The following is a 15,444-nucleotide window of genomic DNA, read 5'->3' as shown; positions in this document are numbered from 1 at the left end:
TTTTCCACTCACTTTCTACAAAGGAAGGTGTAATAATTAATTAGAAAAAGGGAAAAAAAAAGAGAGTAAAATATATAACTAGTTGTGTTGAGAACTAAAAAGTAAGACAGAATACCAGTGATAGTATATAGGCGGGTTGTAACTAATTTCCTGTAACAGTGTATAGTGTATTATGGGCAGGCTCATTGCTAAAAATAAGAGAATATTAAACAGCTTCGACCCTTTAAGATGTCTCTTCGGATTTTCCATATTTAATCAACTCAATAATTTTGTATAGTTCCCACTTTTAACAAACTACTTAACATTGGTTTTGACTGTTAGGTACAAACCGTTGCTGAATTTCCTCCCAAACTCAATTCTCCTGCTCCTTATATTGTTCCAACTTATATGAAATAAGTAATAACGCCACTGAGCATGTTTGTGTACACGTTGCATTCAGTTGGTGTACATTTCAAAGCAATGTTTTGTGAAAAAAGCAAAAATTTCTAGCTTTGCCTTCCACATCCGTTTGAAAAGTCAAAACGGACAAACAAACACACTATTAAGGCCTAAGAGAGGAATTGAAATTGTGTTTGAATTAAAAAAACTCCATTACTTGGCAATTTGTCCATCCAATTATATATATATATATATATATATATATATATATATATATATATATATATATATATATATATATATATATTCTTATTGATATTGGTCGTTTGCCCCAACTCTAGAATAAGGAGAATTTCCCCTCACCTTAAAACTATCAATCCTTTTTCTATTTGCTTTGTAATTTTGAGTGTATCATATGAAAGGAACCAAGATTATTTTTCTTAACTTGTCAAGCACATAGCAACGATCTTTTTGAGTTTAAATCAAATTCGTCTTTTGCCTCACAATTTTATTGACCAAAATTCTTGAAATGATACAAGACTAATTTTATATGGAAGTGTGAAAACTGTAATCTATGATGACAAGTTGAAGTATTCATGAATCCCAATAAAAGTGGAAACTTCTTTTATATACTACAACATTTACATCAGAGTGCCACGATGACATTCCAACTTCTATATTCCAATTTTATTGGCTTTCCAATTGGCCATGAGAGACTTAATTGTGTTCATCACTACTCAGTGTATTCACCAGCTAAAGCAACTAAGCATTATGTATTCGGTCCTATGAGCACGGTGAATAATATAATAATTTCCTTGCTATTCTGCAGTCAATAGCTGTATCAATTAACAATACACGTGCATTTTCAAATTACAAAGGGGCCAAAATTAACATAATCAGAAGAAGAGAAAGATCTGGGATCGTGATTTTGGGGATTCGGAGCAGGCTGTTCGATGGCCATTGGCTTGACCAAAAGGAGTTTAATTTATGAACACTCTCAGCGTAACATAGATATCCAATAGAAATTTACCTTGTCCGCATATCATATTAATAATTAAAATAACATGATAAAATAGTCAGAACTTATTAAATGTCTGCATAAAATATTTTACATCCACATTCTATATAAATTAATCAGAACAGTGCAGAAAGAAGTTCTGATTTTGTTTCGCTTGTTTCTCTTTATTTTTCCTTCCGGTAGTATAACTGACAATGGAATCACAACCGAAAAACATAACTCACAATTATATGTAGAAAAACGAAAACTATTTATAAAAGGTTTCATACATTACATAGAACAAAGAATGCCGGGATATACAATCCACAGAACCTATTAAACATCAATATTTATTTATCCAACAAAACCTATGACAATTTTTCACCTACAATTGATAAAGAATCTATTGATATACAACCACGTGAAACAAAACAAAATATTTTGAGATTACAAGATTGAATACATGCAATAACTTACAGTTTATAGAAAACAAAACTATTCATTTCATTTTAATCAACGGTTATTTGAATACACTTTACTTTGTAGCTTATAAAAGTTGCATCCACATTGAACTGACAGGCTTGCTAAATTCCCCTGACCTTGACAGAACTGATTCTGCTTGTCTCTTTTACCGGTTGAGCCTTATTCTTGTCACTCTTAGCAGAAATCCTTGCTGTTTTACCTTCAATTTGGTCTTTCCTTGTCGCAGCTCGAGCAATGCCAGAGGATGCAGTTCTTTCAGCAATTCTCCTCTGACGTTCATTCCGCAATTCTTCCATCTTCTGTCTAATCTCATCTTCCTGTTCACCATCATATACATCATTAGGAGTTAGGAGTTAGGAATTAGGATTAATAATACATGCTATGTGAAATGAAGTAGGAAAACAAAGCATCTTCAAAATATAACAATGCCACTGAAGAATTGACAAATCACTATACCTGTTCCCTTTTGCTCTTCTGAACTATAGGCTTTTTAGGGAGAGCTGGCTTTCTGGCCCTCGACATGATTTCAGGCTTGCTCTTCCCAGAGTAATCACGCAACACTTTTGACTTTTCATCTTTTCCAGAACTTCTTGTTCCAGAAACTTGGCTTTTTCTCACATTGGTTTTCACAGGACTAACAGGAAGGTTGTCATTCACCTTGGCGTGAGAATCATCCATGGAGGATCTTCTATTAGTTTCTGAGAAGGAAAAGTCAATTTCATAGTCCATTGTCCGCGAGGCCTCAACAGAGTCCAATCCAGAATCCCGTTGTAGAACTACAAAGAGGTCACTTGGCTCCTGGTTCTTTGATAATGCATGCTTCTCATTTGAAGCAGCTGCATCACTTTCAAGCTTGTTGGCAGCAGTTAGATCTGCAACCATACTTAAGTCCGTCTTCCATTGCGAGTCAGAAAGATCATTATCTACTAATTGACCCTGAATCATGAAGGAATCATCAATAAGAGTTCGCTCACTTCTTTTCTCAGATTGGGAGCGATCATTCACTGATGAAGTGTAATCACCATCAAACACTGCAGGCACAATGGTTGGGTCAGGGCTCCTCATCTTTTCCAAATTATCTACAATAAACCAATCATCTGCTGCTCTTCCCTTTGTTTGTAATGAATCAGCAGCAAAAGTAGATAATGGATCACCGAGTTCATTTCTTCCTGGTTCCTTTGATCTATGTGATAACAGCATTTCTTCACCAATATTATCCCTGCTCTTTGTAACTGGACCACAGTTGTCTACATACTCATCCAGCTTAGAGCCACCTTCATTTCCTCCATCTCTCTGAGACACAATAAAGCAGTCATTTGGAACTTTAGGATTCTTCAGAACTTCTTTGAAATCCAAGTTTGGAGATGAACTAGCACCATTTGGCATTCTTAATTCTGAGCTTCTCAACACAAAATGTTCATCCTGGATATCAATTGACTGCATCCTTTCTGGTCCATCAGTTCCGGTCCCCTCATCTATCTTCAAAAGGTTCTGGAATGCATCCCAGTTGTCATTTTTCTTTCCTCCTTCGGACGCATCACTCAAGTTATAAGTGAGATCTTCCTCAGTCGCATCACTTGATTTAGTTACATTGTGCCAGGCTGCTGCTTTTTTTCCCTTAGCACGTTTTTCAACTTTATGGACCTTTTGCAAAGACTCAAGTGCAACACCAACCTTTTGTTTGATGGTTTCTTCATCGATGCCATCATCATCTTCTAAAGACTCATCAGAGACTCCCCCCTCATTATTTCTCCTTTTTGGAGTGATGTAGTTGATATTACGAATTACAACTGTTCTAGATGACTTTCTTCTGTGCTTTTTCCTCTTCAGATCATCCTTCGAAGAATGACTGGAGTGATTCTGTTTATCTGAATCAGATTCACTCCCAGAATCAGGGTCACTGGACTCTGTCTGCTGGTCTTGGTATTCTTCTGCTCTTTTCTTGTGAGATTTATCCCTTTTGGTTTCTGATGGTTTCTGATTCACTCCCAGGTCAGGAGACCATTGCATATTTGGTACAAGGTAAGGAGGAACAGACTGCATATTAGTCATAGGATATCCTTGGTATGAAGGCATTTGCGGATTTTGAAGATTATACATATATGGAGGTACATTGTAAGGCCAGGGCATTGGCATATTAACATTTGCTGTATGTGAAAGTTTATGATCTGCTGTAGGCAGGTTCACATCTGCACATGGCATTCCTTGATATTAAATAAACATTGTATGGCTTATAGCAAAAACTGATATGCTCTCTTTAATATGGCTTTATTACATCCAACAGACATCATCATGTGAGCAGATTCCTGATTTTCTAAAAAGTGATGATATAGGATATAGGCTGCATTTTTAATTCTGTTCAAGACCATAATCATTCGATTTTGATGCCTTTTGTGAATAAGGAGTTGCATCCAAACTTCAAGCCTCTCACCCAATTTTGGGGGGGGGAGTAGAAATTAACATTAATAGGCAAGCATCTAATAGTTTAAACTTCAGAATGAAATTAACTAAACACAAAATAGCAATGTTAGCAAGTCATATTGTAAGATCTTATCTGATTTCAATCACTCTAGCCTAGAAAATCCACAAAACCATTATCATCATTTCTTATTATTGTTCTCTTTTCTTCCTAGATTTCTATTTCCCTGACATTAACTTATTTGAGTTTTTCAATCAATAAAGAAATAGAAAACTAAAAAAGTTTGTTGCTGAATCGATTAAAGATTGTCGACAAGAAAAAGAAGCATAGAATAGCATATAATTGATTATTGGGTTTGGTTTGAGTATGATGATTATCAAATTTAAAATTCAGAGATTTGATTTAGATGCCAAATTTTTCTATAATTTATTAATTTTCTTAAGACATGATATAATTTAGGTAAAGAATAAGGAAGAAAGAGTAAAAGAATACCTTCTTTTTTGTTTAAAGCAGAATTCAATGTTTCCAGAGATACATTTTCGTCACCAGAAGCAATGCTGTCCCTAGAGCTATTATGGGTGGTTATATCATTTGCCAATATAATTCCTGATGATCCAGACAATGAGAGTGCTGGTGGTAAGCTTGACTGCATAGCAGCTACTTCTTTTATCCAAAGATCATCTGCATGCTTTTTCTTCCATAATTCCTTAAAATTCATGCAGGCTTCGCTACATACATTGAATATCAAGACTTAAAACTTATTTAAAAGCTAAAGGTTTTATGCCAATGAGGCAGGATCCACCAGTCCAAAACTATAAGATACTAGTTTTAAATTATGTAGCAGAACTCATTGTATCAAAGCTGGTCTGTTTTATAGAAATTTCCCCCTAATCTGATATGCTGATGTATGGCATAGTCCATTAGTAAGTCTGACATAAAGGATAACATTCAGAGTTTAAAGGAAACTAATTCACAAGAATATGTTCTCATTTCTCAATAATCCTTAGAATAACAAGGAATGAGAGAACTGACATCCAAAGGTAGTTGAATCTCCATAGCAAAAAGAGGGATTCCCTTTGACAAGTGAAATTTCACGATCTACAAAGTAGGGTCAATTGTTAAATAATTTTAAGTCAGAAAAATCAAGAGAAAGTTATTTTGAGGAAAAGAATTTTACTTTCCAAAAACTGACAGGAAAAATAGCATTGACATCATGAGTAAGTATTCACGATAGTTTCCATTTTACAAGTAAGAACTAGTAAGTAGTATATTTCCAGTTCATACCTTAAACGGGCTGCTCCAAATGCATTTGCAAAGTATATGAGATCATCAATGCTGTCAATTTCAAATCCAGCAACAAGACCACGTGTATAAGCCATTGCTTGCTCCTTCCGGAGTAGTGCTATTCGAGACTCTAACAGACGATGCAGGGAAACCCTAATCATTATAGCAATTCAAAGTGTTAGGACTTAGGAATGGTTTCTAATGAACTAGCGAAACATAATAGATTACATTTCATCAACAACCAACAGCAACCATTGAAGAGGGAAGAGAAAGTTACTTTGAGTTTTCCTCTTTATTGTCAACTCCTTCAAGTACATCATTTAACTGAAGCAAAGACAAAATGTAAATTAAGAAAAACTGAGAGATTATTAAGTAATTCTAACATTTCTTTTAAGAAATTAAATACCTTTGTAGAATCACTTAACCTCCTTGTGATGCCATTGGCTTGTGGCACAGATCCTAATACACAATGAAATTTTAGTAAAATAACTAGCTTCACTCAAGCAACTCATGATTAGGTGAAGGAATATATGCACAATTTTACTTCATTGATACATGGTTGTTTGACTTAATATGTACTGTTGTTGGAATTTAATTCTAGCACCTAACACTAAGCAGTTCATACAGCAATATCCATAAAACATGTTTAATTTGCAGCTCCTAACCATACCTTCATCTGGAGTTGCAACGGACATTGAAAAAGCATTAGCTTGAAATGAACTTCTGATCTGAAGAATTTCATTTTCAAGGCTAACAAACCTCTCCAGAATAGCCGGTGTGCTGACAAAGCGCACAAATCTGTAAAATACTCCCCCCCACCCCAAAAAAAAAAGAAAGAGAACAAAATCAGCTTCATAAATCTTAAATTGGATGAATGCAGGTGCTGGATGGAGAAGCAGGGGATAAAAATATACAGAAGATTCTAAGTTTTTGGTAATTTCCTCAGATTCTTTTCTCACCTTTAACTGAATCCTAGTGTTAACCACTCCCAGCCCCCCCCAAAAAAACCATTATTCTCTAAATCTATAAAACCACGTAAAGCAAATCCAAAATTAAATTATGAGTAAACTAATCATTCAAGAGCTATAATTTCTTGATCAATCCACTGATTTGACACTGCCATGTACTTTAATTAAAGAAATTGATGTGCTGTGAAATAATTATTAGTTGGGACCAAAAAAAAGTAACCTCCAAAGCAATCTAAATAGTAAATAATTATTATCATTCACGGTTCAGAAGTCCGTGAAGAGGTATCCTTGGTAGTAATACGATTAGAAAATGGTACCTCTTATACTAATTGTGTGAAAAAAATTCGAAAGTTATTCAGATACCATTATTGAGGTTATTGATTCACGGACTCTCCAAATTTAATTAGAAAACACGCAAGAAAGTTCTTGAGATCAAAGAAGAGATGAAGAATAACCATTAAGAGGCCAAAGAGGTAAATTCAAAATGAGCAAAAGTAGCAATGACCTCTCAAACGTGGCTCTGGTGAACCAGAAGCCACCGTGGTTGGGAGGCAGAAGCTTAATTGAGTATCCACCTTTGGAGATCTCATCTTTGAGGAATTTGAGATGAGAAACGAAAGGCTCAAACAACCCAGAAGCTATTTTCTGATGAACACCTCCACGAAAGACTAACAACTCACATCTGCAAAGAAAACCATCAACCAACCACACAGAGTAAAAACAAAAGCACCCCACTAAGTAAAGATTTTAATTTTCTGATCGTAGCTCACCTAGTTCTGGTTGGAGTGAGTTGAAACAAAGCATAATCCAAAATGGCCTTGGAATTGGAATCCATGTCAACCAACCAGAGTGTCTGTCAGAGCATAAGAGAATGCTTGGTGAAGTGAACAACAACAACGTTAGTGTTTTGTTGTGGTGAAGTAACTAAAGTGAATATGTTCCTTTTTCCTTATGTTATGTGAGAGAAAGGTTTAGCCAGCAGGGAAATGGAGCATGGCACATGGAGTGCGAAGTGGGGCACTAATAATATAGGATTTCAACGCCCTGGCCACATGCAATAGCGACACCTCCTGCTTTGTCTGCGTATCTATTATCTAACAGTTCCTCCCCCTTCTTTTTTTTTCTTTACTTTACACTCACATAGGTGATGGTGGTAATTAAGATCTTGTGTTAATGACGGAAAGAGTGTTATTATCATTGGTTGCTTTATATATATATATATATATATATATATATATATATATATATATATATATATATATATATACATGCTTATGACTCATTTTTTATTTTTCATCGATAAATAATAATTTGCTAATTTTATTAAAAATATTAAGTTAACAGAATTAAACCAGGATCTTTCTTTCCTATCCTCTTTTTTCACTCTTTCCCAACCACTTAATCAACCATGTATATCGTGTGACTGTTTGTTTTTTGGTTGGTTGGTTTTAGTTTCGGCTTTTAAAATTTGTAAGACACATATCCGCGAGTAAGTTTCTAAAAGATTATCATTTGATAAAATACATTATTGGATGGTGGGTCACGTTTGGCCTTGCAAAAGAGGCTCATTAATTATCGAGTTGGACAAAGAATATGTTCATTATAGGACTATGTGATTTAATAATAATGGGATTGGGTTGGGATGTTCTTGTTCAGATTTGAACTGCATTTCTCCCCTTATGGCATTGGTTATTTTATGAGGACAGCCGATTCCATTGAAAATTATATGAATAGTACGTGCAATCGACTGTTTAAATGATTCCTACTAATTTAATGGCAAATTTTTAAAATATATGATATGATAACTTTGTTAGTTTGTTGATTTTCAAAAAATTATCTCAATGATAATTTTTTAAATTTATTAGTATTATAAAATTTTGATAGCTAAAAATATATAAAAATTAAACTTATATATATATATATAAAAGAATTTACTTTGAGAGAGTAATTCTTTTAGAGTTATATTTTATTTTATTATTTATTTTTTTAAAATTTAATAATTATAATAAATAACTAATCTTAATCATTAAATTAAAAAAATAATAAAACGATCAGATCTACAGAAACAAATGATTGATTTACCTATTCAAAACAATTTACGCGAAGGGTTAATTTTAAAAGAATCATTGGAATATATATATATATATATATATATATATATATATATATATATATATATATATATATTATTAAACACTTACCAAAGTATCATTGAGACCATGAAGAGTAATATGCAATTATTGTTTTTGGGTGGGGATGAGGGGGGTAATACATCATCATCAAGAAGACAGCAATTGTTTGTCTTTGGTAGTAATTGATCAACTGGTCAATGGTCATATATTTAATCTTTACATAGTTTAAGTTTTTATTGAGGGCAAGTAGATTTCTTTTTTTTTTTTTATATATATTTTCAGTACAAGTGGTGCTAAGTGTTAGTTATTATTGCTTGATCATTTCGTACTATATACCTTCTGTACAATGAATGTAATTATTGTAATATATCAAATAAATGTGATGGGCTTGTTTACAAGTTTACATTTGTGAATAAATACATAACTTGGGTTTGAATTAATGGAGTATTTTCTTATTAATAACTTGCTGATTTTATTTAATTTTAAAATATAAACAGTCTCCTTTAACCTTAAATATTTCCTCAAAAAATTATTACAATATGTTTATGGAAAACTACTTACAATATTAGTATATATCATGTAACGGGAGGAAAAAAACACAGCATAGTTATATATCAAGTGATGTTTTACAAAATTATTTTGAGTCAACTTACATCAGTATCTCTTCAAGAAAAATTGCATCACTATAAAATATAATATTAGAACTATAAAATATAATACTTAAGATGCTTGTACTTCGTATATATTTGACTTAAAATTATGAAGTCTTAAATTATCAAATAACATAAAAACCAATTCGAATTATAATTAATTCAATACAAAATACTTCGAGTTTACACACTTATAGTATAAAATTTGTAACTAAACATTTTGAATTATTTGATTTTTTATATATAAAAAAAAACTTCATTATTTGGAGCATTAAAGGCCCGAAATATATAAGATGATTTTGTTGAATAAAAATAGAGAGTTGGATCTGAAGCCAACTATCAAACAGCTGTATCGCTCACTTTAGCTGGAAAAAGGCAATATGCATGTGTGGGGTTCAGTGCGTTGTGCGATTGACAATCAACAGCTTAAACAAGGCGACAAAATTTCTTATGTGGTTGATATTTTCCTCAAGACTTACTTACCCTTTTTATAACACTAAAATTTAATTATCCTATGTTTACATGTTATGTACACATTTTAATGTAAAATTTATAACTAAAATCACTTAAAATACATATGTTAGTTAAGTTTAACGGTTTAAAAATTCAAAATGATTGATTGAGTGAAACAAAATAGGATTTTTTTTATTTTATTTGATAGATTGTAAGTTCAAATTTTCACTCATCTTCTTAGTGTGAGATAAATGTAAGTACTCCTTGAGCTGGAGGCTTTTCCTAGCTTGGATTGGACTTTATTTCCTCACCTTAGGTTTTCTTTCGTAAAAAAGAGTTTTAAAATTAATAGCACGCAATTGTTTTCATATGGATGGATCAGTTATTGAAACATGACTTGCATACTCATCATATCAGAACATTTGCAAAATGCAATTTTTACTTTATTTCCAATAATTGATCACCCTTGGAAAACTATAAATGCCTGTCTTATTACAAAAGTAAATGGTTCCAGAATATGATACTGACAAATGAAAGAAAACCAGCAAAATGGCAATAAAATAAAGGCCACATGTAAGATGTAACTTTCTTAAATTTAATATAACTTGCGGTCAGAAGAGGTTCTCTTAATTATAAAACGAATACGAATCACTATTTTCAATTAAAGTTCTCTAATTAAATTATAAATGTCCCATATGGTTAATACAGGAATTAACAGAGGCTAAGATTTTTAAGGGCATTTAGAAGAGTTTATAGAAAATTTATTTAAATTCATGAAAATAATTTATGATCTACATAAATTCTTTTTAAACTCTTTCAATAAATTTCTTCGTGTAACTTATTAAAATAAGTTTTTAAAGTTTATTTAAAGAATATATAATTAAAATTTTGACATAACATAAGTCTGCATGTGATAAGAAATTGGTGTACTCATCATTTTGTTTTGTTTGGAGATAAAAGTAAGCTAAACGGAAATATATTAATGGCTGGATTTTATTTTAAACATATTTTTATTAATAACTAAATTTTATTAGAATTTGTAAAATGATGTGGATTTTAGATTTATTTATTGAGTTTTCTCTGCATAATGTCATGTTTTTCTAAGATATAATTAATAATATTAATATATTTAAGAGAATATAATTTAAAAAATAAATATTTAAAATAATATGTTAGAATGTAGTTAAATGTTAATTATTTTCAAAACAAGAAAACAAATTTAAACATGGAACTATTTTCGAATAAATTTACCAATCGCATTACTTGTAATTACGTTCTGGCCATTTATTGCAACGAACTTCAACTCAACACATTGAACAACTGCGACGGGCTTCTGAAATTATCCACTTAAATTATTAGGATCTTTAGATGTTATGTTAAGGATCTTGCTATTTTCTCTCCTGTTTTCTCTAAGTACAACCTCGTACCCCCCCTCCCTTTCTATCTCTCAATTACCCATTATATTCTTATAAAATCTTATTTTCATCTTATCTTTATTATTTATTATTTTTTAAACCCTAATTTTAAACTATTTTCACTATATATTAATTATATAATATTGTGTTTTCATTATTTTTATACAATATTTTGCATTTTCCTTCATGTGACAATGAGTTTCAAGGTACGTTTATCACTAACTTCATGTGACACATTGAATCGTTGAATTAGAAAATGAATGAATACACTTAAATGAAATAAACCATCTCAAAAGCTTTGTTTCTTTCCTTTGTAATAAGGTGTATCATATATGAAGTTAGTGATGAACGTATCTTTAAACGCAATCACATATAGGAAAATACAAAATATTGTATAATAATGATGAAAATGCAACATTATATAATGAATATATGATACAAATAGTTTAAAATTAGAGTTTAAAGAAAAAATAAAATAAACTTTTAGACAGGATTTAAAGAACACCAATAATATAATGAAAACAAAACTAACAAATATGAATATAAGATAAATGTTTATCATCTTTTTGTTTATTTTTTTGTCAATCAATTGATATTTTATTGAATATATATATATATATATTCTAGAAGTATATCTCCAGAACTATAAATCATAGTTTTGGAGATACATTTCTGAAAAGCAAAAAAGGTGCACTTCTTTAAGAAAAATGATATAATGGGTAATTGAGAGGTAGAAAGGAATTAAGGGGTGTACTTCGAAAATGGGAGTGTAAAGAACAAGAGAATTTTAATGATGGACTAAAAGATTGTCGCATGGGCCAGTATAACTGGGAGCGTGAAGGAGTCCATTTAAAACCTGAAAATTAATTAAAAATTAAGAAAGCTGGAAGTTAATTGCTTATTATGAATTTATGATGGTCTTCTCAAAAAATAGCTTTCAAGAAAGTTAATTGTTTATCGTAAGAATTAAGCTTCTTCATTATGGGTATTTTATTAAGAAAATAAAATAAATGTGGTACGTCTGTTTCAAAAATCACTCATAAAATGAAGAAGTGAAAGAATTTTGTTTCATAAAACCACTCACTAAAAGAGAGAAGTGAAAAAATGGTGTGAAGTTTCGTTGTCTTCTAACTTTTGTTTTTAATTTATATTTTTTTCAACAATTTAATGAAAATTTAATAAAAATGATGGATAATTATAGCATGTTTATAATTATATACATTTAGCATCTACCATTTTGCGTGGTTGATAGAAGAGTTGATGAATTACTAGTTTGAGATTGATGGGCTTCAATAGCTTTGGTTTTGAAATATGCATCTCAATAGTAGATGACTTTCATATTGTTCTCTACAATAAATAATTATAAATTTAATTTTAAAAATACTTAAAACAAGTCTAGAGTAAGCACCATATATTGAAGATTTAATGTTCTAAGCAATAAATCTAAACAGATTTTCGCTTTTCCTGAATTTAAATAAATCTATTAAACAAAATTTCAGTTTTTAAAATATGTTCTAATTACTAAACAAGTCTCAACACTAAACGAATTTTTAGAATGAGGCAGCAGGCCTATATAACGTTATTTTTTTTAGGATGATAACATGATCTGTTTTAATAATGTACTTATATTAAAAAATAAAGTGGTGATTGCCTTCACATATACTATGATTTCAATTAATCTCTACGTAATACTTAATTATATGTCATGTGGTAATTAATTAATGTAAATCATACAGTTCATGGCCGCTTAATAATTTCTTCCGTCCGTATCAAAGTAGCAACAGGCAACAAGTAACTTTACCCTAAATCAAGATTTACAAAAGTATTATACTATTCAGGTACCTAAGTGATGATGTTAACATTAATCAACGTAAGTGGTGATGCTATATAACTTGAATCAACATGCACTTTGACACGTTGAGTTGTATATACCGTGCCCTGTTGAAATACAATCCGGAATAGGGTTTGCGGCTTGGAATTAATGGAGCTCTGTCACGATTTTCACGCAGAATGTATAGAATCAAGAATACCCCTTCCTTCTCTGTTAATTCATTATTGTCGTTTACAAGAGAGACAGAAAGTGAGTCCCTCTCACGTGGTCAATCTTGATGGCAAAAAAATGCACTGCATGCATCATACTAATCGCTTTTGGATTAACTACCCAAACTTACGCGGTTAACAAACCTTTATTTGGACTTTGCATAGACTATTAGATTACCTGTAATCCAAATTTCTTTCTTAATTTTTTTTTTTAATGTTCTCACCGTATTATATTATTATAAAAATTTTATATATAATTTTAATCAAATAATAAAAAAATTAAAAAATTTCAAGAAACTAACATTTTTATATTTTTTATTTATATTTAATTATTGTATGGTTATGTGTTAGATAAATATTATTTTTTATTGTTAACAAATAATTTTTTACAGTTTTTTATATCATATAAATTTGTTTCAATAAAAAACTGTTAAAACAATTTTTTTCTTTTAAAAAATCCTTTAAAACCCCATTGAAGAATGTTCTTATTGTTCCAGAAACTCGTGTGACATTGCTTTATGACTTTTTGCAGTTCATTCCTTTTAGTATTATTCATTTATTTCAATCATTTTGTCACGTCGGCATCGATGATTATAGCACAACAATAAGCCAATAACAACAAAGGTTCTGAAGGCTTTTCCAAAAAAAGCACTGATTCTTATAATGTAGTTGAAACATGCATGACAATTTAATGAGTTTTTAATTCTTTTTAAAGGAAGAAAAAGAAAGAAGCCAATGATTTTGATTTATTGTTATATTTACTTTCATAAAATATAGGATATTTATTTTTTATTAAATTAAATTTTAAATAATTATAAAAAAATTGTCTTTATTGATTTTCTTTATGATATGTCAAATTTTTTTCCCCCTTAATAAATTTTTCTGGTACCATCCTTGAATCTCGATGGGGTGAGGTGGAGCGACGCATCACGAAGAGGAGGGGGCTAGGGATTTGGTGAGCAGGTAAACAAGACATTTCATACAATATGTTATATGAGAATAGCGACACCCCTGGTTTAATTTGGGTAGTTAGACCTCTATAGAACTTTCAAACAAAAAAAATGTTTGATAAACATTCATTAGCCTATTCAATGCCTAAAAAAAGTAAAATTTAGATAAAAATATAAATATGATAAGGTTTGTAACATGACATAAAGAGAAAAATTGAAAAAAATAAAAGATATTAATGAGATGTTTAAAATAAAGTAATATCTATGTATCATTACTCTTTAAAACAATGGAACGCCGCACCCTACACTTCTCAATCAGACAGAAACATAGGGAGGAGAAAATTGTTCCAACTCAAACACCCCTTACACCAAAAATATATTAGTACCAAAGACAAAAAAAAAAAGCGACAAATCCATTCAATAAAGCTGGCAATATAACTAAGAAACCTTGTCCCAACAAAATATCAATAATATTGTATCAATAATATTGTATTTGATGACTTTAGTTTTGTTTGGGGTTCAAGGAAAATAAGATATTTTTGTAATCTGAACTGTTGTCGAATACATGCTCTATTTATATTGTTTTGCAAGTCAAAATATGGTGGATGGAGGGGGTTGTTGAGTGAAAATGTTGATGTCAAAGAGTCTCTGTGGTGGAGAAATTTAAAAAGGGTTTGTGGAGGCTTGGATCAATCCAAGACCAAGTGGTTTGAGAAGGGTATGGAGTGGAAGTTAGGAGATGGTGATCATATTAAGTTTTGGGTAGATGAGTGGTTGGGAGAACATTGTTTAGCTTACTTGTATCCTAGGTTATTTTTAAACTCCTTGAAAAAATCCGAGTTGGAGTGTGACATGGGGAGGTGGCGTCGTGAGTGGTTTGTTTGGGAAGAAAATATGATAAATGATCTAAATCATATGTTTCTCGGGTGGATGTTTTGAGGGAAATCCCTGATAGCTGGATTTGGAAATCAAGTTTAGAAGATTCTTACAAGGTCCATTTTGCATAAAAAGAGCTCCTTTCATAACTGAGGGGTAGTCAAGATATCCAGCTTTTTCACTCTCTGTGGAAGTTGGAGATTCCTCCGAAGATATCCTTCATGTTGTGGAGGCTTTTCTTGGATCTGAAAAGGATGAATGTGGACATTCTTCTGCAACGAAGTGGAGGAGTCATCATGTCATGTCCTTTTCTCTTGCAAGGTGTCTGAGCGTGCTTGGAAAATCCTCTATTCATGGGGCAGTTTCTCAACGTTTCTTCCTTATTCTGCTGATACCTCA

General features: G+C 31.3%; 1 protein-coding gene across 2 annotated transcripts; it reads right to left on the bottom strand.

Moving 5' to 3' along the window:
- Nucleotides 1-1,627: 1,627 nt before the first annotated feature.
- LOC100795741 (COP1-interacting protein 7) lies at nt 1,628-7,629 on the bottom strand. Of its 2 annotated transcripts, XM_003545827.5 has the most exons (9): nt 7,300-7,629; nt 7,035-7,211; nt 6,232-6,359; nt 5,968-6,020; nt 5,839-5,885; nt 5,562-5,714; nt 4,770-5,005; nt 2,315-4,047; nt 1,628-2,175 (listed from the first exon to the last, which is right to left on the bottom strand). In XM_003545827.5, the coding sequence occupies exons 1-9, from the start codon at nt 7,362-7,364 to the stop codon at nt 1,960-1,962; spliced, it is 2,808 nt and encodes a 935-aa protein (XP_003545875.1). In that variant the 5' UTR covers nt 7,365-7,629; the 3' UTR covers nt 1,628-1,959. The 2 variants fall into 2 exon arrangements, with proteins under 2 accessions (XP_003545875.1, XP_014623523.1); XM_014768037.3 differs by lacking the exon at nt 7,300-7,629 and having other exon boundaries at nt 7,105-7,211.
- Nucleotides 7,630-15,444: the final 7,815 nt, after the last annotated feature.

This window comes from Glycine max, chromosome 15 (genome assembly GCF_000004515.6).
Source record: "Glycine max cultivar Williams 82 chromosome 15, Glycine_max_v4.0, whole genome shotgun sequence".
Lineage (NCBI taxonomy): Eukaryota > Viridiplantae > Streptophyta > Magnoliopsida > Fabales > Fabaceae > Glycine > Glycine max.
The sequence above is the reverse complement of the archived record's forward strand: the minus strand, read 5'-3'. Positions and strand labels throughout refer to the sequence as shown.